This window comes from Schizophyllum commune, assembly GCF_000143185.2.
Source record: "Schizophyllum commune H4-8 unplaced genomic scaffold SCHCOscaffold_13, whole genome shotgun sequence".
Classification (NCBI taxonomy): Eukaryota; Fungi; Basidiomycota; class Agaricomycetes; order Agaricales; family Schizophyllaceae; genus Schizophyllum; species Schizophyllum commune.
The window spans coordinates 1,131,108-1,156,217 of record NW_026089550.1 but is presented as its reverse complement, the minus strand read 5'-3'; the positions used below and the strand labels follow the sequence as shown (position 1 = coordinate 1,156,217).

Below are 25,110 nucleotides of genomic sequence, written 5' to 3'. Positions count from 1 at the left end.
TCGAAGAGAGGGCGGTAGTGAGCTCGAAGAGAGAGCGGTAGTGAGATTGGAGAAAGCGCGGTAGTGGTCGGGAGAAAGAGCAGCGGCGAGAGGGGAACGGGAAAAGGAATGGACCGGAAGAGAAGGAGATGAATAAGGGGGGAGGGAAAAGAATGGGATGGGGAAGAGGGAAAAGGGAAGGAAGTCGAGGAGGAAAGGACAAATGGACCCCTCCCACGACACGCAACTGAGTCGTTACTTCACCTCCATCCGCCGGCTCTCGCGCAGCGAACGCAGGCCGATCGTAGTGTCGTAGGCCGATGGTACTGTTCCTTGTCCGCAGCCCGTGGGTCCGCATAGCTGTCAGGATGAACGTCAGGATAGGAAGACGCGCGTCGTTCATGGAGGATCGACTTACCTTGGCTGATGATGCGCCGATGCGCCATGGTCGGATAGCGCTGATTGCGCCGTTGAATCGCGCCGATGCATCGTGGATGACGACGCGAGGACACGCCATGTTCAGGATGCGTCCGCGCGCTATGGTACATACTGTCCAACGCGCGGCGGCCATAGTAATGCTGTTCAACGCGCCGTCTGTTGCTTGCGGTTCAGCGCGCCGTATGTTGCCTGTCGCGTCGCCTCTTGCCGTCCCCTCCGCCATTCACCCATCCTTAGCCGCCTGCGTAGCCCGGAATCGCGCGAGCGTCCCTCCAAAGCCCGCTACCCGCCGCGCCCCTTCTTCAAGGCTCCTCTCCATCCGCGCATTGCCCGCGCTCCTTCAATGCTCCTCTCCACCCGTACATCGCCCGCGCCGCCATGACTTCGCCCGCGCCGTGACTTCGCCCGCGCCACCAACAAACTTGCGCGCCTCCGACAGACTTCGCTTGCAGCTCGTCAGCCGCGGTGTACCCAGCCCCAGCCGTGCGAGACGTACTCAGCCCGACCCTACCCTCAGCCGAGAGAGGCGTACCCAGCCTCAGCCGTGCGAGGCGTACCCAGCCCAGCCGTGCGAGGCGTACGCAGCTCAGCCGTGCGAGGTCGCAGCCCTCCCAGGCTTGCGAGACGAAGCCAGATGCCCACCGCCCACCGCCTCTCGCACGAAGCCGCCGCTCTTCAACACGCGCGACCGCCGCTCTCCGAGCGCGTCGTGCGAGATGTCCAACCGCCCCCTTCGTGCGAGACGCCCAACCGCCGCTCTCCGAAGGCGTCGTCCGCGACGCCCCACCGCCACTCGAGGCCAGACGCCCCACTGCCGCTCTCCGAGCGCGTCGTGCGAGATGACCCACTACCGCTCGCCGAGCGCGTCGTGCGAGATGCCCCGCCGCCACTCACCGGCCATGCCGTGCCCCGACTACAGCAGTATGGACTGCACCATCGCTCGCTACACGAGGTATGCTCGCCGCTCCTCGAAGAGGTGTAGATCGCCGTCGTTCAACGAGGTGTATTCCGCCGCTCGTTTGAGGAGCCGCTCCACCCTGTCGCTCGATGAGGTGTATCCTGCGGAGGGTCGACGAGGTTTATCTCGCCGATGCTCAACGAGGCGCTCCTCCGCTCGCTCAAGGAGGTGTAACTCGCCTCAACGAGCTGTTCCACCACTCTTCGCATCTCGAGCTGTAACTCGTCCCCTCTCCGTCCTCCCTTTCCTCCTCTACTTCCTTTCCTTCCCCTCTTCCCGTCCCCGTTCCCATCCCATCCCCATCCATCCTTCTCCCTCCTCCCCTGCTCACGTCCTTCTCTTCCGTTCCATTTCATTTCCCGTTTCCCTCTCGCCTCTGTTTTCTCTCCGACCTCACCACTGCTCCTTCACCAAACTCGCCACCACTCTCTCCGAACTCACAACCGCGCTCTCCTCGAACTCTCCACCCGTCGCCCATGGCCATCTCATCGAACCCTTACCAGCCCTCGAGTCTCGGTGTTCATTAATGCGGGACATGGCGGCTCGTGTGATAGGACATGGTGTTCCTGGTACGAGGTACGGTGGCTCCCGATACAGAATCCGGCAGCGTGTTACTCGAGGGTTGGGGGGCGAGCTTCGGGGGAGTTGGGAGAGTTGGGACGTGATGCTGAAGAGTCATCACGGCGGGCGGTGGAGCGCCTCGCCAAGCGAGCGGCGAGATGCAGCTCGTTGAGCTAGCGGCGGGATACACCTCGCTAGCTACGGCGAGGGGAGGAGGATGACGAGATGGGCAGGGTGGAGGGACGGCGCGAGGAGGTCAGAGGAAAGGAGGAATGAGGTAAGAAGAATGAGTAGCGGTCGCGCCCTTCCGTTCGTCCTGCAATCCGCATCCATTCTGGTATGATGCTGCGTCCTCCGCACACATAGCCCGGCAAGTTTGTCACAGACGATCGACGTCGTTTGCCGTCATGACCCGGCGTTCCTCTGGAGCGTCGCTTGATCTGCAGAGCACGGCGATGATCGTGCTCCCCGCCTTCGTTGCGCCGCATTCCGGACGTGAGATTGTGAGCTATGGCGGGAGGATTGCTTGGAGTGTGATGGGATGAAGGAAAAAAGAGCGGAGGGAAGAGGAGAGGAGAGGGGAGAGATGGCAATGGACCCACGGACGTGGGCGATGGCCCACACCGACGTCAATATTCAAAAGAGCACCATAAGATCAAGCCATTGCACAGTCCTTGGGCATTATAGTTATAAGCAAGAAAGCCTGGTCATTGCATGCTGTCGTTGTACGAGGTCTCCTCATACTATCCGCGATCGATGCTCATTGCTGGCGACGACCCTTACCAAACATGGCCATGGTAGTCGTCATTGTGAGAGTAAGAGAGAAACGCAAGCATCTCGATGAGTGAGGAGTAGTGCTGGCCTGACGGTGAGGGCGTGTCGAAGACGAGGAGTAGAGTAGAGGGAACGAGGCGCGATGGCCGCCACGTACGCCAACAAGCGGCGTCGGAGCATCGGGCCGCTTCCTCGGGGTTTGCGGCCCGCGCGGAGCGGCCTGCGCCTGCTACCAATGGTAGTGGGGCCGGGCAACGCCCGCCAAACGATCGGTTTGATGGAAGCAGACCCCCCATCATCGTCCCGACCTCGCCGACCACCGCATTTGGCAGGTGCCGGGTGCGCCCACAAGGTCCAACACGGATCCGGCGATGGTGGTACACTTGAATTGTGCCCGATGAAAGTTAACAAGGACTGGGGTTAGGTCATTCAGTGGGGCAGAGAGGAAATAGACGCTCTATACTGCTTAGGAGTACTCTGTCTCTTGCCTGGGGATGTATGGATCTGGTTATACTGGCTAATGTGCTTGATCCTTGAGCTTTCTCCCCCCTTGCTGTTGGTGTTGAGGGGCCTCATTCTGGATCATCCTGAGCAATCACCCGTGGGTATGTGCTGCTGATATATACTCATATGTTCAATAGCACAAGAGCATTAGTGGATAGCCTAGGACCCCATACAGGCAGTTTTAAATGGCTAGAGAGGCTCGAACAGATGAAACCTCTTGAGTATATGGCAGCAATTGGAGCCCCCGAAGCTCTGAGGCGGAAAGAAGAGAGGATAGCGCTGGGACGCGTCCACCGACCGGGGCCCGCGCCGTTGCCCGCGTCACGTGAATGGTCAAAAGCGTGACCTTGGCTTGCCCATCACCAGCACTTTTGCGTTCCGCGATGGTCCTGGCATCCCATCGGTCAAGACGGAATCGATTCCTGGCTAGTATGCCTAGGTTTTGTTGGGAGGAAATCCTGGGCCGACAAGTTATCGTCGAGTTTCTTCTTCTATATCAATCAATATTCGTCGGTCTGACTATTCGTCCCAACAAAACCTGTGTAGCGCCTTTCCGACACGATTCCACCTTTGCCGATGTCGAGCCGGCTAGTGCGCGAAACGGAAAACTGCATGGACTGAATTCTTGCCGTGGGAGGACCCCTTGTAAACATCGCCAAACTCCGATCATCTGGCGGGCGTTGCACGGCCCCACTACCAACGCTCATGTGAACTCTATGCATTCGCCTTTTTTTTTTCTCTCTCGCCGCTTTCGTCCGCCCTCCTAATCCAAAACCCATCCGCAACACACCAATACGCCTACTACGCCTACTCGGGACTGCAAGCGCGACATGCAGGACGAGGAGGCCTGCGAGAAGTGTAACGGTCGATCAGTGGGGCTCAAAGAGAGGCGCAATCCGTACGAAGCGAAGGCTGGATGGAAAGCTAGTGTCGAAAACGGGCGTTGCAGAGACAGACGTCAGGAGCTCCGCGCTGTATGCTCTCGTCTCGCAATCCTTTCCCTCCCCGTAACCCTCGCTCATCCTTCTCTACCATATACTCGCGCCCTCTCTCTCTCTCTCTCTCCTTCTGACGCCCCCTTCGTCCCTCCTTTCCCCTTTCCCATCCTCCTCTATCTCATCCTCGTCTCCCCCGTTCTTCCCTGCCGTCCCTTCTCTCCTCACCCGCTTCGCCTCCTTCACTTCCCTTCTCGCCCTCCTCACACCTTCTCCTCCTCCTTTTCTTACTCCGCCCCTCCTCCCCTCCTCTCTCCTTCTCCTTCTCTTACTCCCCCTACCCCGCCTCTTATCCTCCGCCCCTCCTCCCCTCCTCTCTCCTTCTCCTTCTCCTTCTCTTACTCCCCCCTACCTTACCTCATAACCCGCTCCCTTCCCCGGTCAGTGCCGGGCGACAGACTAGCGGGGGTAGGCGTAACTGGACAAGAGCATGAGCGTATCCGACCACGGGGCGGGCGGAGGGATGAGCCTAATTATCCAGGAAGGGAAGGGGGATGGGGTGGGGGTCCTCGCCCACCGCGTGGAATGGGGATTTTTGCCCCTGCGCCGGGGATTTGCGCCCCTTCTTCGGAGGTTCTCTCCCCTCTCCCGCCCCTCGCGTCTCTGGTTTCTGCGGCCCACGGCCTCCCTCTTTCCATCCCCTTCTTCCCCGCTCCATTCCCCTTCCTCCCCTCCCTCCCCTCCTCTCACCGTCTTCGGCTGGGTGTGTGGGGTGTAGTGTCTGTTGAGAGGGGTGGGTATAGTCGGGAGTGATGAAAGGAGGGCGTGGTCGGGAGGGATGGCGGGAGGTTGTAGTCGAGAGTGAAAGAGTGGTGGAGGGGAGGGCGTGTTGGGATGGTGTAGTCGGGAGGGATGGAGGGGAGGGTGTGGTCGGGAGGGAGTGCGAGTGCGAGGTCGGAGGAGGCGCGAGGACGGAGGAGGGGTGTATGGGGAGCAAGATGGCCTGAAGCTGAACGACCGCGAGGAAGCTGGGGAAGAGTGCATAGAAGCGGGGTGGGCGTAGTAGGAAGGAGAGTTGGCGTATGAGGAAGAAAAGAGCGTTGACGTGTTAGGAGTGGGCCGTGCAAGGAAGGAGAGTTGGCGTATGAGGAAGGAGAGTTGGCGTCGGGCGGAGTGTCGGGCGCATGGTGCTCCTGATCTTAAGCGGGGCGCGACCGAGGGGAGAGGGGAAGACGGAAGACGAAGTGAGGGGGAAGAGGAACAAGGGAGTAAGGGGGAAGAGAGATGGCGGAGTGAGAGAGAAGAGAGGCGATGGATGGAGTGAGAGGGTCAGTGAGGGGAGAGTCAGTGAGGGGAGGGTCAGTGAGGGGTGGGGGACTGCGGCACGCAGCGAGCAGAGCTGCGTGCTGGTTGCAACGACCTCATGGGGAGAATGAGCCGGGTTGTGCTAGGTGGTCCATGGAGGGTGAAGTCTGCGCTTTGGGAGGCCGACGAGTGAGATGCGGGCGAGACGTGCCGGGAGAAGGGCGTGAGACGTGCCGGGAGAAGGGGATGGGACAAGAGGCGAACGAGACCGCTCGCTCATGTACATCGCGTATGACCACAATGCGAATATTTCCTCGTCTTCACTGTATGTCCTCGTCTTCACTGTATGTCCTCATCTTCACTCTCTGTGCACCGCTTGCCATGAGGGTACTACCAGTTGAGTGATTAGGTGCCTCGGGAAGCTAGCGACGAAGGCGCGGACGGCCAGAAACGCAGTAACTCGGGAATTTACAGGACAAGATGCAGTACTAGGGCGCAAGCTCGTATGTAGCTCGAGAAAGAGTCGCAATGTTCAAGCGTCGTACGCGGATACGGGTCTGTCGTGTATGTATCTTTCAGTCCGTCGTGTATATATCTTCCAATCCATCGTGTATGTATCTTCCAGTCTGTCGTTAAATTAAACTCATGCTCATCGCCTATTGCAGCTCTTCCACTGGCGCCGCCTGCGGGCGCTGCTCTCCAGCGTCCTCGAGGGCGGTACTCCCCAGCGTCCTCCTGAGGGTTACTACCCAGCGGCCTCGCCAGCGCTAGTCCCCGCGCTTGCCAGCGCTAGTCCCCGCGCTCGTCAGCCCTAGTCCCCGCCTTCATAGCCCGCGTCCTCGCGCGCACGAATTTCCACCTCCGTGTCTCGTGACTGGACGTGCGTCATCTCGTCGTCCTGGCTCTGCTCGCCGTCCCGATCCTGCTCGTCGCGTCGATCCTGCGCGCCGTCCCGATCCTGCGCGCCGTCCTGAGGATGCTCGCCATCCTGTCCGTGTTCATCATTCCGTCCGTGCTCGCCGCCCTGACCCTGCTTGCCGTCCCAGCTCCCCTTCTCGCCGTCATGATCCTGCTCGCCGTCATGATCCTGCTCGTCGTCCTCATCCTGCTTGTCGACCCGCCCCTGTTCATCGCCTCGCCGCCGCTCGCCGCATTGTCCGGCATCAGGAACCTCGCTCGCGCTGGTCGTCCCTCCGTCTTCCGCATCCATGGGCGCGCTCATTCCCTCCACCGTCTCTCGCGTCTGGACGTGCGGTATTCCTCCGTCCTGACTCGACTCGCCGGCCCGGCTTGCTCGCCGACCCGACTCTGCTCGCTGTCCTGACCTTGCTCGCCGTCCCGGCTCCGCCCGCCGTCCCGAGCGCGCATGCCACCCTGTCCTTCCTCCGACTCCCCCGCTCGTATGAGCGACTCGCGGCCGCCATGCTCCATCGTCGCCAGGCCTGCGTCGCCGTCCTCGCGTCCTACCGGCTGACTGACCGAGATGGGAGAGCCACCTCCATTTCGGTCCGCCACCGCTAGGCCTGCGCGGCCGCTCTCTATATCGTCGAGCACCATGGACGACGGACGACGGTCGCTCTCACCGCGACGAAGAGGACAGGGCATGCTCGCTGTTGCACGTACCGTCATTTGAGAGGGTTTTCGAATGACGGCAAGGACAGGCGCACATATACGTGCGCGAGCACCCTTTATTGGGGGGAGTATCCACGCGCCGAGGGCTCTGAGTCGGGCGATGATCTGGCTCTGCGTATGTTCGGCGTCTCCTTGACCATCGAGACTGTCATACTCGCTAGCAGAGTCGTCAATGACAGACTCAGAGTCATCACTTAGCCAGCTTCTTTGTGCGTTATGTGGGTGTACCGCGGCGGGCTCAGCGGCGGCCTTCTGCATCCGTTCGACAGCTTCTTCGAAGGTGACCATCTCGGATATGTGCCACCGATCATCCTTGTGCCAATCTTCGTGGGGGTAGCCATTTTGCGTGTATGGCTTATTAGTGAAGTGATGAGAGCTGACGGATTCGCAGAAAATCAGCAGATGAGATGGGCCAAGCGACTAAGGAGCACACCATTCTCTAAGAGTCGAGTCTGACGGACCCGGAACCTTCAACCCAGACCTCGGGTCCTGTAATAGGCTGGGCAAATCATCTACCCACTCTGCTAGCACGCTTTGACCATGCGCGCTCCTGAGCGCCAAGGACACGGCGAGTGGAATACGATACAAACCGGCGTCGAGCTTCCGAGTGAACTCAATTCTCCGCGTTTTCAGTCCTGACAACGTCGAGTGCAACTTGCGCGATGCATCAGGAAACTTCCTGTCGAGTTGTTTTGTGTTGGCACGCGCGGCACAGAGGACGTCCAAATATAGGCACCATGTCATATTTTCTGCAAACCAGTCGGATGGTGTCAGATCTAAAGTCTAGTCGTCAGTGCTGCTGGAAGGCCAAACCTCAAGATTCGACTGCTCCTGACCTGTCACTTTGCTGAGCTGTGTGGTTAAAGATGCTGCTAAAGCGTCTGGAAGGTCCAGAACGGCAAGCCTGGGATCCTCCATGATTTTTTCAAAGACCAGCTGGAGGTCTATGAGAGATACGTCGTCGTTACCAAGGGTGTTCGCTAGTTCTCCACAATATTCAGTTGTAAGTCGATTCAGCACGCGGAAGATGCCGGAGACAGCGCAACTCCAGCCTGCCAGCGGGACGAAGCGTACGGCAGCCCTTTCAACTGCTACCATGGTCTTGATCAGGAACCAGAACAACGATACGGCGAGGGTCGCGGGTAAGCGTACTGCCTTTGCACAGCTCGCGAGTGGCAGAGTGGCCCGAGCAAGGAATGTTGACTTGAACAGGGCTGAGACTTTCGCGTATCCAATGATATGCAATGCAGAGGTGATTGGCTCAAAAAAGTGAGTTTGAAGCAAGTCCTCAGTAAATCGAATGACCAGGAAGCCAAGGGTATCGTCACAGGATGCATCTCCCTTGACGTTACCCATCTTGACGTGCGCGTCGATTGCGTGGCCCATCATGTGTAAGCGAATGTGTCGATGTAGTCCACGGTATGGAACCAGATGCTTATGAATCAAGGAGGGTTAGCCCGAACCGCCCAGATAGATTTCAGGTCATACCTTATCCGATTTGCAGGACTGACTGCACGAAAGACCATATAAGGAGTATACCACCTTCTGCGAGAACTTGGAGGCCGGATGCAGGTATAGCCACTCTTGCAAGGTAACACGAGATGATCCAGCGAGGCGTTTTTTTACTTGGTCATCGTTATTCGGAAGTGGTGCCTCAGAATACAGACTGTGCCACAGAGCGATCGCAAGATAGGCTTTGTTGTCTGCAGACCTCCCCGAACAGCGCGACAAGATATATGCAGATTGCCCCGACCAGCCCAAGAGATCCAACCCTTCTCTCCAAATCACGGGGCGGAGACGCAACACCGTGAGCGAGTTTGTCTCGGAGAGTGATGAATATGCATCGGCAATAGTTTCCAGAAGTGCATCATCGCGAGGGTGCTTCGACTCGGAGTCAAGGCTGATGAGTCGGTGTTCGAGAGCAAGAAGAGTCATGCTCAGTGTGGCCAAATTGGCCATTGTAGCCGTGTGTGTGCTGGGAGGATTTAGAAGCGCAGATGTCAAGGATCGCAAGACCCGTGAGACACACGTGCAATATTGAGCCATGTCAATTTCCTTCCACGACAGAGTTAAAAGTCTCGAAGATTCTCGCAGAGTTGGGACGAGCAACAGAGTGCATGCCATACGCTGGAGTTCGTTCTCTCGACCTGGCACCCAGTCAAAGACCGTATGGCATGTACTCAGTGCATTGATGAACCAAGGAAGAAGGCGATAACGGAGGAGCTCGGTGTAGCGCGGATCCGCATAAGCACGGTCGTCATAACGAGCATGGTTGATTGGAAGACTGGATGCGGCCTGCACAACAAGTGGGATGACGGATAAGTCTGAGGATGTCTGAACCATCGAGTCAAGGCTGTCGGGCATCAACGTGTCGGTAGAGTTCAGCACGGCCTCCCATTCACGGGCGTCGGGTGTCTTAAAGACCTCCTTCCAACCGTTCTGCAGTACTTTCCAAATGATACGTGATTGGTCGCAAACGATTGTGTGCGCTCGTTCCAGTCGGAGCTTGACCGCCTTGGCGCGGGTAGAGAAGATTGACTTGAGAGAGTGAGAGAGGCGAGCACGTCTCCGCGTCACCAAAAAGCGCGGAAGTCTCTGTATCACCAGAAAGCGCGCACGTCTCCGCATCGCCAGAAAGCGGAAATACAATGCAGGGTACAAGTGGGTTCGAGGAAACAATGACAGCCGAACATTTATTCTGACCCCTCTGGGAAGGAGGGCATATGCTAAAGCAGCCAGAGATTTTGCCCAGTGCGCACCCGTGGAAAGCGGGGATCGATATGGACACTGGGGGCGAAAGACTGGCATGAGATTCGTCGCCAGGTATACCAAGTAGTATTATGACGGTGAGTGCGATGATCCCATTCGACATGGAGCGATCAGACTGGCGCACGTAGAGAGTGAGTCCAATGAAGAACAGTAGCAGCGAGACGTGCAGGAGCATGGGGAGGATCGGCACAATCAGGTGGACCTTGTAGTTCTCCAAGCCGACGCGTCTGAAGTGGCGGACGAGCGCGCGCCGCTTCGGAGACCCGGCGATGTCGCTCTCGTACTCCTGTAAAGTCGTTCAGTGCCGCGCGCGCGTAAACGGCCCATTCAGCATACCTGCAACCATTGCCTGACAACTACGGCGCCAAAGGCAGCTAACAAACTGAAGATCAAGCTGAGGAACCAGCAGCGATTGATCCAGGGACTGGGACTAGGCGACGGCGGGGGAGGGCTGAAGGAGGCAACGTCATCCACACGAGGGTCGTTTGCCCACGCTCGCTGAATGGCAATCATTTCCAGTAGGAGAGCGATGGTAGTGTCGCCAGTTTTGGGGGGCGTCTGCGATGTCTGGACGACGAAGGTCGTGACGACGGCCGAGAACAAACCGGCCTGAAGAGTACGATTAACGTGGATCTCGATAGCGCAGATCATGCACTCACAAAAACGAGGTCCACGTCGAGATGGTCGCGAAAGCGCTGCAGCATCGCAGCGTCGTTGATCCGACCCTCGTCCAGCATGACACGCCAGATGCGCGCATCGTCCCCGAGTTCTTCGTAAAGCGCGTCGTCCTCGTATTTGCCTTCGCAGCCGCGTTGCTTGTTCTCGCGCTGCGCCCCCGAACCTACGGCCGGTGAGTGGTGAGCGATACGGCAAGCGAGAGAGGCGTGTAATGATCACCTAGACAGTACTCGGGATTATACTTGTGAATTCCGAACGTTTTTCTACCGCTTGAGGCGGGCGGATCGTGCGGATCGTCCATCGTCGACGAGCGTTTGGGTTGCTGAGGGGATGGGTGTAGGAGACAAGCTGCTTGCTGTGAGGCCCGCGTTCCCACCCTTGATGATACTAGGGAAAACACATCGCCATCGAACAACAGAAGCTCAGAGCAGTGACACTACGGCCTTTCGCATGCGCCGGGCGGATAGATATGTGGTAGTTCATCGCATTTGTCAGATAGAAGCTCCGTCTTCGTGGCGCGAAGAACCTGAGTCAATTCTGGATGAGGGTGTCATTAATTTATGGGTATCCGTGGTGAAAGGGAATTCGCTCATAGGAATACTGTAATATGGGCGAGGTGACCGCGCGGAAGCATCGCGCATGCATATCGCTCAAGGATGTGGGCGTCAGGTTGAGGTTAGGCCGGGGCCCGGGCCTTGCCCGAAGCACGTGCTCATAGTCCCACGTTACAGCGTCACATTGATTCAACCGTGACAACTGGGCTCGCCTGGTGCGCAACTTGATTACCTTTTGATTCAGGCAATCAAGCGGCAATGCAGTCACACGAGATGTAAGGGCACGAGTTTTCTCTCCGCCGCCAGTTTGCATCAGAGAACAGCGCGCCCGGTTTGAGGCGAAGCCCCTTGCGAAGGCGTGGCCTTCCTCCGCTCCTACGCCTCTCCTCCTTCACGTATACGCCTCTTGAGGCAGCTCCTGCGCCATTTCCCACCACACCTGAGTCTTACACAACACGAAATCGTCCTTTCTTCTTGCTATCATTGCAGGAGCGCTTGCGCAGCCGTCCTGGTCCACCTCTTTCTGTCACAGACACGAACATACCTGTATAATCTGGAGTAATTATATATAGGACACCTCGTCTGAGATACTCCCCCTGGATAGTTCACTAGGATCAACACACTCGGACCCTTCTATGGTCAGACGGAGTTCGCGATAGCCCGTTCCGTCCCGCCACCGCCATTGACCTGAGTTCGCCTTGGCTGGCGATAGCTGGCGTGAACGTCTGTATGACGAGCGTAAGTACGAGCCCCGCGCCGTGGAAAGCCAGTGTCAATCACTCACTTGTCACAGCTCGAAGCACCTTCCACAGATATGCAGCTCGACGCGTGCCCTCGCCATCATCCTGTGCGTAGTCTTCAGCAGCCATCATGTCGCTAAGACCATACGGCCGTACATCACCGAACGCGCGGCCCTGGCGTGTGTTCACGATCTCGTCTTGATCCCTTTCCTCAGCGCTGAGCAGAGTGCTTCCTTGCGCGCCATGCCCGGACCAGCTCCAGATGCCATGAACGTCGAAGTGGATGATGCTTGGAGGCGCGTCGCCTGCTCGCTCGTGAAACTTTTCCAAAGACAAAAGCCTTGATACCGGCAGCGTCTGGCCACTTATGGGCTCTTCAGGATCGGATATCGCAGCGCGCATCCTGACGCGGGTAACGTGCTGTGAACGAACGGTAGAGCGGAGATGAAATGCAATCTCACCATGCCTCGTTCACTGCCCCATTCGCGTCCCGCGGAACTTGAACGTGAAGCCCAGCCACAATCTTCCCTGGCTCGATCGACGATCTTCTTCGATTCTGGACGCTGAGAGCAGACAAAATATCGGTGAGCGCTTCTGTACCGCGTGCGTCGTTCAAGGCCATTCCAAGAGTAAGCGGAAGGGTCCCCTTCGTGACTTTAACAACTTCTCGAAGCAATACATCCCGCTGGTACACGTCGCGTCCGAGCCATGCTAGCAGCGCGTCGTGCAGCGGGCTAAACGCACGTAGTAGCTTGGCAGTGGCGATAATGTCTATCCAGATGCACCAGATAACATCTCGACAGCTCCGCATGTCGTTGGCCGAGGTCTGACTGTCATGCGTCGCGTGCTGAATGTACGCAGCGAGCACCGACGAAAGAGACCTCGCGTAGTGTGCGGACTCTGGCTCGTTCAAGCTGGTCTCGGCCAAAGGCCGCAGACGCTCGAGGAAACTCAGCTCGTCCGCGAAGACCGCGTCGAACAAGGCATCGGTTGGGCCGTCAAGCATGGGATGAAGCGCCGTGAAGATCTGCTGCTGGGCGTGATACCTCATGGGTACGGAGTCGAAAACGACGGTGGTCGCCGACAAGAGCTTGACGAGGATATTGAACCGCGCGGCGCCGCCCGTGACTGCCCAGTTGTGACTTTCGTGTATCGCCAGGCGGTGTTGGAACCTGAAGAGCAGTCGCTGGTGACGGAGGAACTTCTTCTTGACTTCTACGGATACGTGACGGCTGTCGAAGATGAGCGCGCTGACGTCGGGGAAGTCGAGCGCGAGCAGAGGGTGGAAGTAGAGAATGTGGATGAAGTCGCGAGCCAGGTCCCTGATGATGTCTGCGAAAGTGATCTGGCCGACCTCGACGGGGAACTCGTTTTGGCGAGCAGCGCATTCCTTCATAGCGCGGCGCAATATATGCAGCCAAGCGCCGTGATCTTCCTGGATGCGTGAATGATGCGGTCGCGCGCGGCTGCTTGTCGAGCTAGTGCCGTTCGCGTGGGTTTCGCTCTGCGCAGTCGATGTCAGACCGATTCTCTAGCTTGTGAAAGCGGTCCCCGAAAGACACACCTCTAGCACGTCACAAGATTCTAACGCGCAAGGTAGGAGATGATGAATCGCCTGCTGCGCCAGCCCTCGGAACAACTCCCTGTCCTGGCTTTCTGTCGTGCAAAGCCATTGTAGCGTTACAATGCCCTTGACATCGCGCTTGTCGTCTCTCCTAAAGTTCGAGGCAAGGCCTACGCTGCGCCACAGGAAAAGCGCGAGGTAGAGGCAGTCTTGAGACGGCATGAACCTCGAATACACCAAGCTCTTGAGCATGTGTTTCCATACGATTGGCCGCAGGCGCAAGCACTGGGGCGGGGTTGGGCCCGCGAGCGACGATCCTCCCCACGAAAAGTCAGCATCGGACGCACTTCGAGTCCTATCCAGGGCGGATGAAGGGCCTAGGAATAGAGCTGGGAATTGTTCGGTGAGGACCTCGCTATTAGGATAGAGCCTGTCGGAAAGGGCTAGCGCCGTCGCCTCCAAGATCGGCTTGCTCTGCTCGTCGGCGTCCTTCGAGCGGATCGCTGTACCCAGAGCTCGCAAGACGCGCGAAATGCACATGCGAAGCACTTCGTCCTCGCTACCTTCATCGTCGCCATCGCCATCGCCGTCGTCGTCGCCGTCGTCACGATAGCCGCCGGCATCGCTGTGGCCGTTGTCGCGATCCTCATCGGCGGTGGATAGCAGGAGAGCGCACGCGTAGCGCTCCAACTTGCGCTCGCGGCCGATTTCCCAATCAAGGTCCGTCGTCCGAGTAGTCAAAGTACTGCGAAACCACGTCAGAAGGCTGACTCGCAGAGGGCTGGTCCACCAATCCGGCTGCAGACCAGAGGCAGCCTGCACCACAATTGTGGCTAAAGACGGATCTGATGACGTCGAGAAGGCCCAAGTAAGGCTTTGGAGGGCGAGTTCGTTCTTGCGAGTCGATATATGGACCACTTCTCGCGCCCCGGGCGTCCTCGCGCGCAAGAAGGGCGGTAGGGCCACCTGGGGTGACGCAGTCTGTTGGCGAAATGGCCGCCGCAGCCATGCGAATGCCGAATGGAACAACAGATAGCCGTAGTGGGACACAGGCGTTTGATATGGGCATTGTGGGTAGAGCATGGGCAGGGCGTTGGACAGAATATAGAGGGAGTAGAAGAAAGCCGTGAGTGCGGCGAGCACCCACGCCATCGAAGGGTCGGATTTAGTGACGTACAGAATGAGGCCGATGAAGAAGACGAGCAAGGCGGCGTGTAACAGCATAGGTAGGAGCGCCACCAGTAGAGGTACCCTCCAGTTCTGCAGACCGAGATACCTGTACTGCCAGACGCGCGCTCGATGCCTCGCACTGCCGGATACGGCGCTTGTGTATTCCTAATACGGGTCAGAACGACGAAATATATCTGGGGAGGAAATATGCGCACCTGAAGCCATTGTCTGAGAAGGACGGCCATGAAAGCAGCGAACAGACTGAGTGCTAGACTGAGGTACCAGAATCGGTTTCCCCAGTAGTCGACGAGAGATGCTGTTATGGAGCTGGCCGTAAGGCTCGCCGAGGGAATGTTATTGACGGACCGACCGTTCGCCGACGCTCGTTGAACGGCGATCAACTCCATCAGAAGAGCTGTATTGATCTCTCCGTAGTCCGGCTGCAGCGACTGGGACGTCTGAACGACGAATGTGGTGACAACCGCAGAGAACAACCCGGTCTGGGAGGCGCATGAGGTGGTCGCATAGGTCGCCAATATGAATGAGCTCACGAATACAAGATACACGTCCAAAGTATCCCGCCAGCCTTTTACCGTTGTCGAATCGTAGGCGCGCGCCTCATCGAGAAGAGCGCGCCAGACACGAGCATTGGGTCCGAATTCTTCGCCGTATCGATCTTCTTCATATTTCTCCTCGTAATCGTAAGGACCGTCTAAAGGGGTAATTAGACGCAATGTATTCGGAGCAGAGAACTACGCACTGAATGCTCCTGTCCCATGGGCGCCTCCCTTAAGGTCCGGCATCATCCTGAGCCTATATCGGCGCTCGGATACCCTTGCTCACTGCTGGTTTTGACACTGCTGGACTCGTTGTCGGAGGAGAATGACAGCAGTATGAGAAGGAAAGAGGCAGGAAGGACCCATGGGACGTTCACTCACCTCATGACTTGACTTATCCTGCACTGAATCGCCGTGTACGTATAGCTGGCTGTGATGGACAGCGCATTCATTGCACTCACCGGTTCAGAGCAGCATTGAGGCGAGCGAGAACATCAATAGCTTGAGCCCCCGTCTTTCCCGGCAACGTACTCCCTATATGAATCAGAAGATCTCGCACAGCTCACCATTGACCTGGAAGGTTGAGCTGAATAGGAAATAGGAAGAAGCCAAGCAAGGACCGCCTTTACGCTGTACATAGCATAGCTTCAGATAATCCACGCGGGTAGTTCAGCTTTCTCTACACCCTTTGCTTTGCGATGCGTCGACCTCCCATCGCTGCTGTAAACAAGGTCCAGGTGGGCCGCGGGAGGCCGGACAGGTATGGTCACGTGGACAAGTCTCGGCAAATTGCGCGCTTGGCCATCTTGCAGGATCTTAGTACTTATTAGGCGACTCAAGACCTGGGAAGCAGCAACATGAAGTTGACTGCGAAAGATCCCTCCGATACCTATATGATACAGTAAATGCAATGATTAAGTAGAAACAATCCCGAGATATATATACGTCAGCGCGCCCTCGTTCCAACATTTACTTATGGCAGCCCTCTGCGCCCTTCACCGTAACTACAGCCATTGCTTTCGACATCGCTAGCACGTGTGGATGGCGCTCGGTAGCACAAGCTCGAAGCCATCTCCTCATCAACCACCTTTGACCTCCGAGCTGAAGCTGGGGCAAAGTTAATAGGATTCGGTCAGATCAACGGGTATGAGACTACTGACCTAGCTGACGGCGGAACCAGCGCAAGGCAGAGTCAGCCCATGTGTCGTTCAGAGTCGAATAGCTCCTTAAAGTCGTCCACTGGCCGACTTCACCATCATCTTCCGCCTTCCCAGCGTCTGGAGCATGACTGTGAGCGTCGTCTGCAGGCGTGCCTGCTCTCATTCGCCTGTGGCACTCGTCGAACGTGACGATCTCCGACATGGAGACGGAAGAGTCCGAGTCATTGTCGCGTAGACCTGGGTCGACGACGAAGGTACGACGCCTGACGGGGACAAATGCGGTTAGCAGATGAGATAGCTTGGAGGAGCTGAGGAACGTACAGCATGGGTGGAACGGAGACCATTGCATTCAAAAGTACCACTTGAGCGTTTGGCACCAGCTCTGCGAGTACTTCGCGACTCCGCGGGCTTCGCAGCGTCATACCCTTGGGTACGGAGAGTGGCTGCGAATTGACGGACTCGACCTCTCGTGCCCATGAGTCTTGGTGTATGCGGCTCATGGAGAGCAATGCACCATGCAGCGCATCGGAGGATGCCGCGCTCGCTTGTCCGGCACCCCTGCAGAAGGCATCCACCCACATGCACCAAACGAGGTCCTGCGGTGGCTGGTCGCTGGGCCCTGCGTCAACACCTTGCGGCTGACCACCATCGGTGGGCGACTGCGTACTGTCGCCGGAAGCCAGTTGGCGTAGAAGTAAAGCCATCTTCTCGGCAAGCGCGTCCGTGAAAGTCGAGAGAGCCGCAAGCTCAGGATGAGTGATGATCGTCATCGCCAGAGGACGGAGAAGTTCGAGGGAATCCACGTCTTCGACAAGGATCTTGATCAGATATTCGCGGTGCCTCTCGACGTGGCGCTCCGTCGCGTGCGCGACCTCCTTCGTCGCCCTGTCGCCCTGAGGTGCTGCGTTGCGGTCATGGCTAGCGGGCGCGTCGACCACCGCCCGCATGAGACCGACAAGGAACCAGAAAAACGGGCCGACGAGGTCATGGTGCAGGCCTTCATCCGCGTCGGGCTTGATCATCTCCTCGAGACCTGAACTGGGACGAAGGCGGAAGTTCGACTCGAAGAGGGAAGAAACGCGTAGACGTCCGGCAATCTGCAGAGCGGTGTAGAGGGGACCGTATCCCAGGTTGGTGGCGAGCGTCGAGATCAACTGCTCGGCCAAGAACCCGAGGTGATCGTTGAAGGCCGCGCCTCTGCTTGCCTGGTCAGTCTGAACGTACAGATGGATAGCACGGCACGCCATGTGCAACCAAGCACTGTCATTCCGAGCGGTGGAGGTGCTGCTGATCGTCGAGGCATCGGACGCGCTTGAGAGGTGATCGTCGGGGAGCTGGTCAAGGGAGAACTATGATTAGCTTGAACATAGGCGGCGAAAAGGAAGGCGTACCGGAAGCATCCTGCATGACGGGCGGCATAAGAAGCGATGCATAACGACCTGCGTTACGAGGCTGGTCTGCTTCGTCGCATACAGCCAAGCTTGCAAAGTCATGATAGTGGACGACGACGTATTCCCGAGCGATTCGTCTTTGGTCGGAAAAGACGTGCTGCAATTGAGACTACGCCACAGCGCGAGCGCGAAGGGAACGCAAATCTCCGTGGGTGCGTGGCAGCTCGTCAAGGACTCGAGCATACCGTCCCACACGACGGGTCGCAAACGCAGACGCGTGTGCGGGGCCCGTTTGGCCATCACCGCGTAGACCTCAACCATCCTCTTCTGCAGAGCGCAATTGATGGGGACGTTATATCGGTAGTCGAGGGTCTTGAGCCTCTGCCCAAGAGCGAGAATTGTCGCGCACACGGCCGGTGCAGCAGTGTCCATAACCTCTCGCGACATGACCGCCTGCTCCAGCGCGGTCCAGATGCGTATGCCGCACATGCAGTACTGCTGCCTGTCGAGCTCCTTGTGGAGTTTGTTTACCGGAACGAGCAAGAGGCAGCACGCCAGGCGCTGGAGCTCGTTCTCCCGACCCGGCGCCCACTCGAATACGGCCCTTCGCGAGGTCAAGGCGCCGTAGAGCCACGCCAAGATGCTTTCGCGGAGAAGAGCACACTTGCGGTGCTCCTTGTCGGGATACTGGCTGTGGTCGTGGTCGAGGCCGACGGTGAAGCTGGACGCAGCTTGGATGACCGTCAGAGCGACGGAGAGCGAGGGGGATTCCCGCATGGCCCTCTCCAGACTGTGCGGGATCAGACCCTTCGGGCACTTTGCTACCGCCTCCCACTCGCGATCAGCCGGGGACTTTAGAACGTACGGGCCGCTCTGCTGCGGATTACGGCGCACCGCGTGTACGAGCCATGCCCCTAGCGACTTGAGCCAGATCCCGCCGGTCGACAGCGGAGAGCGATAGGGGCACTGGGGAAACAGTACTGGCAGGAAGCTCGTCGTAAAGTAGACTGCGTAGAAAGCGGCAGTGAGGAAGAAGATCCCTTTGGACATGACGGGGTCGGACTGGCGAACGTAGAGGACTAGCCCGATGAAGAAGAGAAGGAGGGAGACGTGGAGGAGCATCGGTAGGATCGGGATGATGAGGTTGACCTGCCATTTCTCCAGACCGATATGGCGAAAGTGTCGAATGAGGGCTCGACGCTTGGGAGATCCAGATATCTCGCTCTCGTACTCCTGCGAGCTAGGTCAGCGAGGGAGTCGCCGGGTCGATCGTAGTACCCTACCTGTATCCACTGCCTGACGACGACGGCGCCAAAGGCCGAGAACAGACTGAAGGCCAGGCTGAGGAACCAGCAGCGATTGATCGAGGGACTGAAGCCGGGCGGCGCGGAGGAAGCGGCTGCGAGCACGGTGTTCAAGGGCATATTGTTCGCCTGGGCACGCTGGATTGCAACAAGTTCCCTGAGGAGCGCAATGCTGGTGCTGCCGTCGTCCGGGGGATTTGGCGCGGACGTTTGGGCTACGAAGGTTGTTACGACAGCCGAGAAGAGGCCAGCCTAGTGGTATGTTCAGCGATGCTCCTCGAGCGAGTAAGGTCAGATACTCACAAAAACGAGGTCCACATCCAGGTGGTCGCGAAAGCGCTGAAGCATCGCCGCATCAAAGTCGCGGCCTTCGTCGATGAGAACCCTCCAGACGCGCGCATCGTTCCCCAGCTCCTCGCCCAGCCGATCGTCTTCGTACTTATCAATGTAGCCGCGCCAATCGTCTGGTAAGTGAAAATGTTAACGAGGCCGACGTAGCACATAGCGCTGAAGTTGTACTCACTGCTCTTCGCTTTGGGTCGGCTCCTCTGGGACTCGGGCACTCCGTTGGGTCCTTGAGGCGTCGTACTGGTTACTCCCGCGTTTGGCATCGTAGAGCGTATAGTCATTCCACTGAAGGGTGCGCGCTGTATATAAGTCATCCGTATGCGGCTTCATATGCAGGAAACTCACTAACCGGCAGCTTACTAGTAAGAAGCTCACTTACACGCGGTCGAAGCTCCTTTTCACGCCCTCAGCTCGTTCATGGCCCCGTCAGCTGGTTATACTCGGCTTCTGGTATGCCGATTTCGCACAAGTGTTGGCGCGCCCTGGAGTGTTCATTGAGGAACCTCGTTTCCTTGGCGCAGTCGGGAGGACGTACCTAGCTTCGCTGTATTATACGAAACTGCAACGCGCGGACGGCGTCCTAGTACAGAATCGCGTGGCGGGGTGGAGAAAGCCACCAGCTCGATAGAGTAGATGACTATGCCTGAGCGTATTGGCGATTATGAGTGATATCCTCATTTGTGCGTACAGTGGAAAGCACAGTTTTTGATTCGCGACGGCAGCTCGACTGTGACAGCCTATCAATCCAGGATTGACCTGCAAGCTGAGGTCGTATCAGTTCCATCGAGTAAGTGGACTTGGAGGCGCACCCTGCTTCGTAAATTCAGAACCGGCGGAAAGAGAAGTCCCATAGTTCGTGGCACAGACTCGCACGAGTATAATCTGTAACGCCTGCGCAGACGCGTCAGCTACCCCACCCTTTCGCGCAGCCGACACATATACTTTTCGAGGATGAAGCGTAGCCTAAGCTTGGCGCCATTTGGGGGGTCAGCGATTGAAGGTTAAAGTCTGAGAGCAAAATGCAGTATATAGTATCAGCCTCCGAGGAATAGCAATTGAAAACAAGGAGATGTGGCTGATGTATTCCAGAAGTAAACCGTGGAGGCTTTGGGTACATATGAGGAGAATGGGTGGCGAATGGGGTGTTTACAACGCGAGTAAATGATATAAGAAGCTGAGAATGCAGAAACCGTATACCGCCAATGCACAAGCTTGACCAGCTGAAGTAACAACCTGGGACGGTAGAAGGGAGGCAGAAGAAGATCACAAGATAGGATGAGAGGGGACCGGGAGACTAGCGTGGCCGGGAAGCGAAGCATCGGAAAAGACGCAGAGATTGCGCAGTGATCCAAATACAGAGCGCACCATCGCATATATGGCTGCAAAAACGGCATGCTATGCGGTCGGATAGTACATGCGTGAATGCCATTGCGCTGGTTAGGTAAACCCAAAACGATTGACTGCATCCAGTCTGTGCGTGCAGCTTGACGTCGACATTTCGAGTCCACAGAAAGAGCCATGTTTTCTTCCAGGGTGTACATAGAGCAGCGATACGAAGCGACTGAATCGAAGGGTGGCCAGCATGAGCGTCAGAAGAAAGCCGCAATTGAGGAAGCGTGACGCGTTGGCGGCCTAATTCGGCCCGGGCACGTGGGAGGTCACGGTGGCGCGCAGGCGCGTCTTCGATTCGAACTCGAATATTTTCGCGAAGATAACCTCTGCGGGCTGTACCACTCTGAGTGCACCCAAGTATTGCCCCACCGTCGATCTCTGACTGTGTCTTTTATCGTCTGTAAAAATGCCTCCTCGCAAAGCCGCGCCTGCTGACCCCGACGTCGCCCCGCGTCGCTCGTCGCGTATCACGGCCCAGCCGAAGGCTGAGGAATCAACGAAGAAGGTGCGTGTACATGTTGAATGGAGGGGGGACTACTCCTGACTGATTTTCTCCTCACTCTACTGCACTACCATCGCATTCCTCACTCTCGTCGTGTGTCCAGACAGCCAAGAGGACCGCAGACGGCGACGCGGCGGGCGCGCGCAGGGCCAAAAAGGTGCGTGAGGTGTGATCAGCGGTCCAGAGGGGATCTGACGCGTGTGTCTATGACTACCAGGTCAAGGCCGAGAAGGACGCAGAGGCCGACGGCGCGGGGGACAAGGTGAGACTCGATCGTCCGCATACCCCGCACTTGTTCCCCTTCATCCAGCCTGGCTCGTTCCTTGAATTCAATGCGCCGCCCACCTAGCAGTTTATCACGTTCATGTCTGACGCAACCACATCCTAGCCTACCTCCCTCGTCCTGCCCTCCCTGACCCTCAAGAACGAGAAGGACGAGGATGTCGATGTCAGCGCCCTCGCCGCGAAGGCCGACCGCGGTGTCGTGCTCTTTCTCGTCCCGAAGGCGGATACGCGTGTGTATCGTTCACCAACTGCTGTGAGCCGCTGCTGATCTACGCGTTCATGCTGATTTACGCGTCTGGTGCTCCCCGTCCGCCTTCATTCCGTTGCCCGCCCGCCGCTTCGTCTCACTGCGCAACACGCTGCCTGTCTCAACACGCTTCCTCGATATGTTAACTCCGTCCACACGCTCTTCCCTCCTTCCTCCTCGCTCGACACGCCGGGCCCTCGTGCCGTCCATTCACCTCGCCCAACGGCTGGATCCTCCACCGCCTGGCTGTATCCGCCCCGCCACCTGCCTGCATCCGCCCCACCAGCCGGCTGCACCACCCAGGCATGCGGCTTCCGCGATGTCTACAGCGACTTCGAGAAGGAGGGCTTCCATGTGTACTGCGTCAGCGCGGATAAGCCCACCGCGCAGGCGAAATGGCAGACGAAGGTGCGTCCATGTAGCCTGTCCCAAAGCTCGACACGACTATTCGAAAGCTCGACACCACTATTCGAAAGCTGGACACGACTCTGACGCCCAACGCAGAAATCCCTGCCCTACTCCCTCCTCTCCGATCCCGAGCGCACACTCATCGGCGCCCTCGGCGCGGCTAAAGGAGGCAAGACGGCGCGCAGCCACTTCGTGTTTGGGAAGGATGGGAAGGTATGTGAGGGGCTGGCTTTTGCCCTTGTGCGCGTTTCGGGTCAATCGTTGACTGTATGCCTCACCAGCTTCTCGACCGCAAGATGCCCGTTAAGCCGGTTGATAGCCCGCGGCTGGCGCTCGAGTTCATTCGCAACTTGAAGGCGGACGGCGCGGATGCGGGTGAGGGGGACAAGGCAAACGGCGCGACCGACGGCAACAAGAAGGCAGACGAGGCTGCGGAGGCGGTCGCGGAGAAGGTAGAGGAGGATAAGGAGGCGAAGGCGGATGCCAGTGGTGGAAAGACTGAGGATGCTGGCGCGAACGAGGGATAGATGCGATGCCTCGTGGGCGGGTAAGGCTCGAAAGGACGGAGGCGAAAGCGACAGGCTTTCGCCGTATTACCCGCTAAGAAAGGTGATGACTCCTTGTCCTCCCTTCTGTGTACAATATCTTGTCGTATATATCGCAGTGTATCATGCCTGTGTCTGTACTACCCTGGCGTTCACCAATGTTGTGCAGTGTACTACTTACTGTCGACGCGTTGGGGGTCCATCCGGCAAACGCCGAACGTGTCCATGGACCCACACCGATATGCTTCCGTGATCCCTGGCGTAGAATCGACGCAGAGCTGTACCGTCCCTGCCGCGACCGCCTTAGGGGATACTGTAGTCAAGAGAATCTTTCAGAGCCGATGTGCCTCAGAGCCGTACACAGAGGGCCTCGCCTCAACTTCAAACCTTCGCGCGTTGAAGATCCGCTGTTGTGTATACGTCCCTTCATTCAAGACACAGGGATTGTGCAAGCGCCCTGAGCTCGAGCCCAGAGCATTTCGGTCACGCAAAGTAGAGAGCTTCTGACCAGGCCTCGTGACCGTGACTCCCTGGTCAAAGTTGACGCCACGGTAGACTGTAGGCACTACAGAAGGGCCCAAGCTTCATTGAAAAAGGCTCTACATTAGGTGCGTCATAACGCACGTCTTCAACTTCCGATCTTCTAGTTGTACAGTAATCGTAAGGTAGCGTGAAAGTCATCAGGAGATGCGAGAAGGGGAAGTGAGATGAATCTGAAGTAGAACGTAAGTGACACTCGAGACGCGAGCGCAACACAAGGTGAATGGCGGAAAAGACCTCCAACCATGAAAGGGGTGGGAGGGCAAGACAGGGGACTAGATGGAATTGACGCATCCCAGAACATGAGATATGCAGCGTGAGAGTCCGAAGATGCGATGCAGCAGTCCGAACGTCTGGGTGCATTGATTGGACGGGCGGTCTTGACGCATTGAACGCAGGGCAGGCTAAGCGCTTTATGCCTGGGTGGGCTGCGCCTTCGCCTTCTCCTCGTACGCGCGGCGGGTGTAGTACCCTTGTGACGCGGACGCGGCCGCGGGCAGCAGGCACGCCGTGATGAAAGTGAAGAACCAGCCTATCCAGCCGAAGATAGATATCCAAACCACTACACAGATCGTCAGCCAGATTCTGACTCGCCATCCCAGACGCTCGAGCACTCACGATAGTCATAGTCCTTGTACGCCTTCGGCCACTCCTCGTTCCGCCCGTCGTACCACTGGGGGCGGTCCTTGCGGATGTATTGCGTGTACGGGATGAGGGTGGCGAAGAGGAAGAGGGTGAGGAACCAGTAGATGCCGGCGAGCACCTTGAAGGAGCGCACGACGCGCATCGGGGAGGCGTACATCATGAAGAGGACGAGCCAGGTGAGGCAGAACGTCAAGCCGCTGACCGCGGTGATGACGCCGTCAGTAGAGAAGACGTCTGAAGGGGTTCGTCAGTACGAGGGAGGGGTAGCAGCAGAAGACGAGCACGTACCGCCGACGTCGGCGCCATCCTTCTTCAGAGTGCCATTGAGCCCGCGGTAGGAGTTGATGCCTAGATAGAAGTAAGGACTGGCAAGAGGTATAAAGATGGGTGAGACATACACATGCCAAACGTGATGATCCCAAATGACCATGTGAAGAACATGGCCAGGAGGAGGGGGAGCGCAAGCGGGATGCTGACGACTTCGGCCATGGCGCTGGGCGGTAACTAGCCAGGCGGCAGGCGACGAAAAGCGGTGGCGATAGGGGGCGCGAGCGCGGGGGTTGTTTAGCGCGAGTTTGCAGAGCGCAAGTCACTGAACGTGAGGTGACGGGGTGGACGGCGATCGCAGGCGAGCCTTTTATATCGCCGCGCGCGAGACGCGCTCGGCTGAAGTCGCGATGAGGCCCATGACGGCGCCAAGGTCTGCCGAGGTTCGCGAAGGCGGCGGGCGCGGTCCCATGGTTGGCCATTCATGCGAGCCGGATCGGACAAACAATGGGCCTCCGAGACCAAACAGCGCTCCCCGACGCGATTGGCTGCGCGCGCTTGGCGCGCCGCGTCGAGGCTGGAATTGCTTGTCGATGCCACCTGCCGCGCCGCCTGAGGCCATCTTTTGAGCACATTGTCGGCAATAGCGAGGAGACCACGACGCCGTCGTACAGCACGGTGGGCAAGGGTGCGGCCTCGACCGGACGAGAGTTCTTCTTCGGCGTCAGGGTTGACTAATGCGACGCTGGCAACATGTGCGCAAAGGAAGAGTTCTGGGATGTTCGAAAGCAATCGCCATTGGTTCAGCGCTTGTATCAGTCGATGCGTGCCGGACAGCACCGTGAAAAGTCGGGGGCAGATGACTCTGCGGCAGGCCAGGGTAGGCGACTAGCTGAAGAGCTTCGAGCCCTTCGCGATGCGGGGTATCCGGAGGGTGTATCCTAGATTAGTACTCCAG

At 57.8% G+C, this 25,110-nt stretch overlaps 8 protein-coding genes across 8 annotated transcripts; 4 read left to right on the top strand and 4 right to left on the bottom strand.

Moving 5' to 3' along the window:
• Positions 1-175: 175 nt before the first annotated feature.
• On the bottom strand, positions 176-496 carry SCHCODRAFT_01218106 (uncharacterized protein; the record flags this gene model as incomplete). Its single annotated transcript, XM_050341270.1, has 2 exons — positions 176-339; positions 398-496. The coding sequence occupies 2 exons, from the start codon at positions 494-496 to the stop codon at positions 235-237; spliced, it is 204 nt and encodes a 67-aa protein (XP_050197759.1). The 3' UTR covers positions 176-234.
• Positions 497-599: 103 nt separating this feature from the next.
• Positions 600-2,412, top strand: SCHCODRAFT_02555959 (uncharacterized protein; the record flags this gene model as incomplete). The annotated part of the gene is made up of 1 exon (XM_003025928.3): positions 600-2,412. One exon carries the CDS (start codon positions 600-602, stop codon positions 2,106-2,108), a length of 1,509 nt encoding a protein of 502 aa, XP_003025974.1. The 3' UTR covers positions 2,109-2,412.
• Positions 2,413-3,905: 1,493 nt separating this feature from the next.
• SCHCODRAFT_02104961 (uncharacterized protein) lies at positions 3,906-5,211 on the top strand. The gene has a single exon (XM_003025929.3). The coding sequence runs from the start codon at positions 4,045-4,047 to the stop codon at positions 4,960-4,962; it is 918 nt and encodes a 305-aa protein (XP_003025975.1). The 5' UTR covers positions 3,906-4,044; the 3' UTR covers positions 4,963-5,211.
• Positions 5,212-5,876: 665 nt separating this feature from the next.
• SCHCODRAFT_02592199 (uncharacterized protein) lies at positions 5,877-11,198 on the bottom strand. The gene is made up of 10 exons (XM_003026009.3): positions 10,753-11,198; positions 10,515-10,696; positions 10,192-10,464; positions 9,846-10,141; positions 9,116-9,652; positions 8,575-9,061; positions 7,923-8,520; positions 7,520-7,862; positions 6,757-7,462; positions 5,877-6,697 (listed from the first exon to the last, which is right to left on the bottom strand). The coding sequence occupies exons 1-10, from the start codon at positions 10,832-10,834 to the stop codon at positions 6,266-6,268; spliced, it is 3,936 nt and encodes a 1,311-aa protein (XP_003026055.1). The 5' UTR covers positions 10,835-11,198; the 3' UTR covers positions 5,877-6,265.
• Positions 11,199-11,726: 528 nt separating this feature from the next.
• Positions 11,727-19,584, bottom strand: SCHCODRAFT_02518220 (uncharacterized protein; the record flags this gene model as incomplete). Its single annotated transcript, XM_050343391.1, has 14 exons — positions 11,727-11,812; positions 11,872-12,230; positions 12,289-13,331; positions 13,392-14,726; positions 14,777-15,061; positions 15,113-15,273; positions 15,322-15,374; positions 15,580-15,648; positions 16,275-16,541; positions 16,600-17,612; positions 17,670-18,902; positions 18,953-19,225; positions 19,277-19,437; positions 19,497-19,584. 14 exons carry the CDS (start codon positions 19,582-19,584, stop codon positions 11,727-11,729), a joined length of 6,426 nt encoding a protein of 2,141 aa, XP_050197758.1.
• A 1,412-nt stretch (positions 19,585-20,996) lies between these two features.
• SCHCODRAFT_02642463 (AhpC-TSA-domain-containing protein) lies at positions 20,997-23,054 on the top strand. Its single transcript, XM_003025930.2, has 7 exons — positions 20,997-21,218; positions 21,319-21,372; positions 21,433-21,477; positions 21,604-21,730; positions 22,034-22,155; positions 22,252-22,368; positions 22,437-23,054. The coding sequence occupies exons 1-7, from the start codon at positions 21,120-21,122 to the stop codon at positions 22,680-22,682; spliced, it is 810 nt and encodes a 269-aa protein (XP_003025976.2). The 5' UTR covers positions 20,997-21,119; the 3' UTR covers positions 22,683-23,054.
• A 181-nt stretch (positions 23,055-23,235) lies between these two features.
• SCHCODRAFT_02642462 (uncharacterized protein) lies at positions 23,236-24,756 on the bottom strand. Its single transcript, XM_003026011.2, has 4 exons — positions 24,284-24,756; positions 24,174-24,233; positions 23,859-24,119; positions 23,236-23,802 (listed from the first exon to the last, which is right to left on the bottom strand). The coding sequence occupies exons 1-4, from the start codon at positions 24,372-24,374 to the stop codon at positions 23,654-23,656; spliced, it is 561 nt and encodes a 186-aa protein (XP_003026057.1). The 5' UTR covers positions 24,375-24,756; the 3' UTR covers positions 23,236-23,653.
• SCHCODRAFT_01263310 (uncharacterized protein) lies at positions 24,469-24,814 on the top strand. Its single transcript, XM_050341344.1, has one exon. The coding sequence runs from the start codon at positions 24,563-24,565 to the stop codon at positions 24,779-24,781; it is 219 nt and encodes a 72-aa protein (XP_050197757.1). The 5' UTR covers positions 24,469-24,562; the 3' UTR covers positions 24,782-24,814.
• The last annotated feature ends 296 nt before the right edge of the window (positions 24,815-25,110 follow it).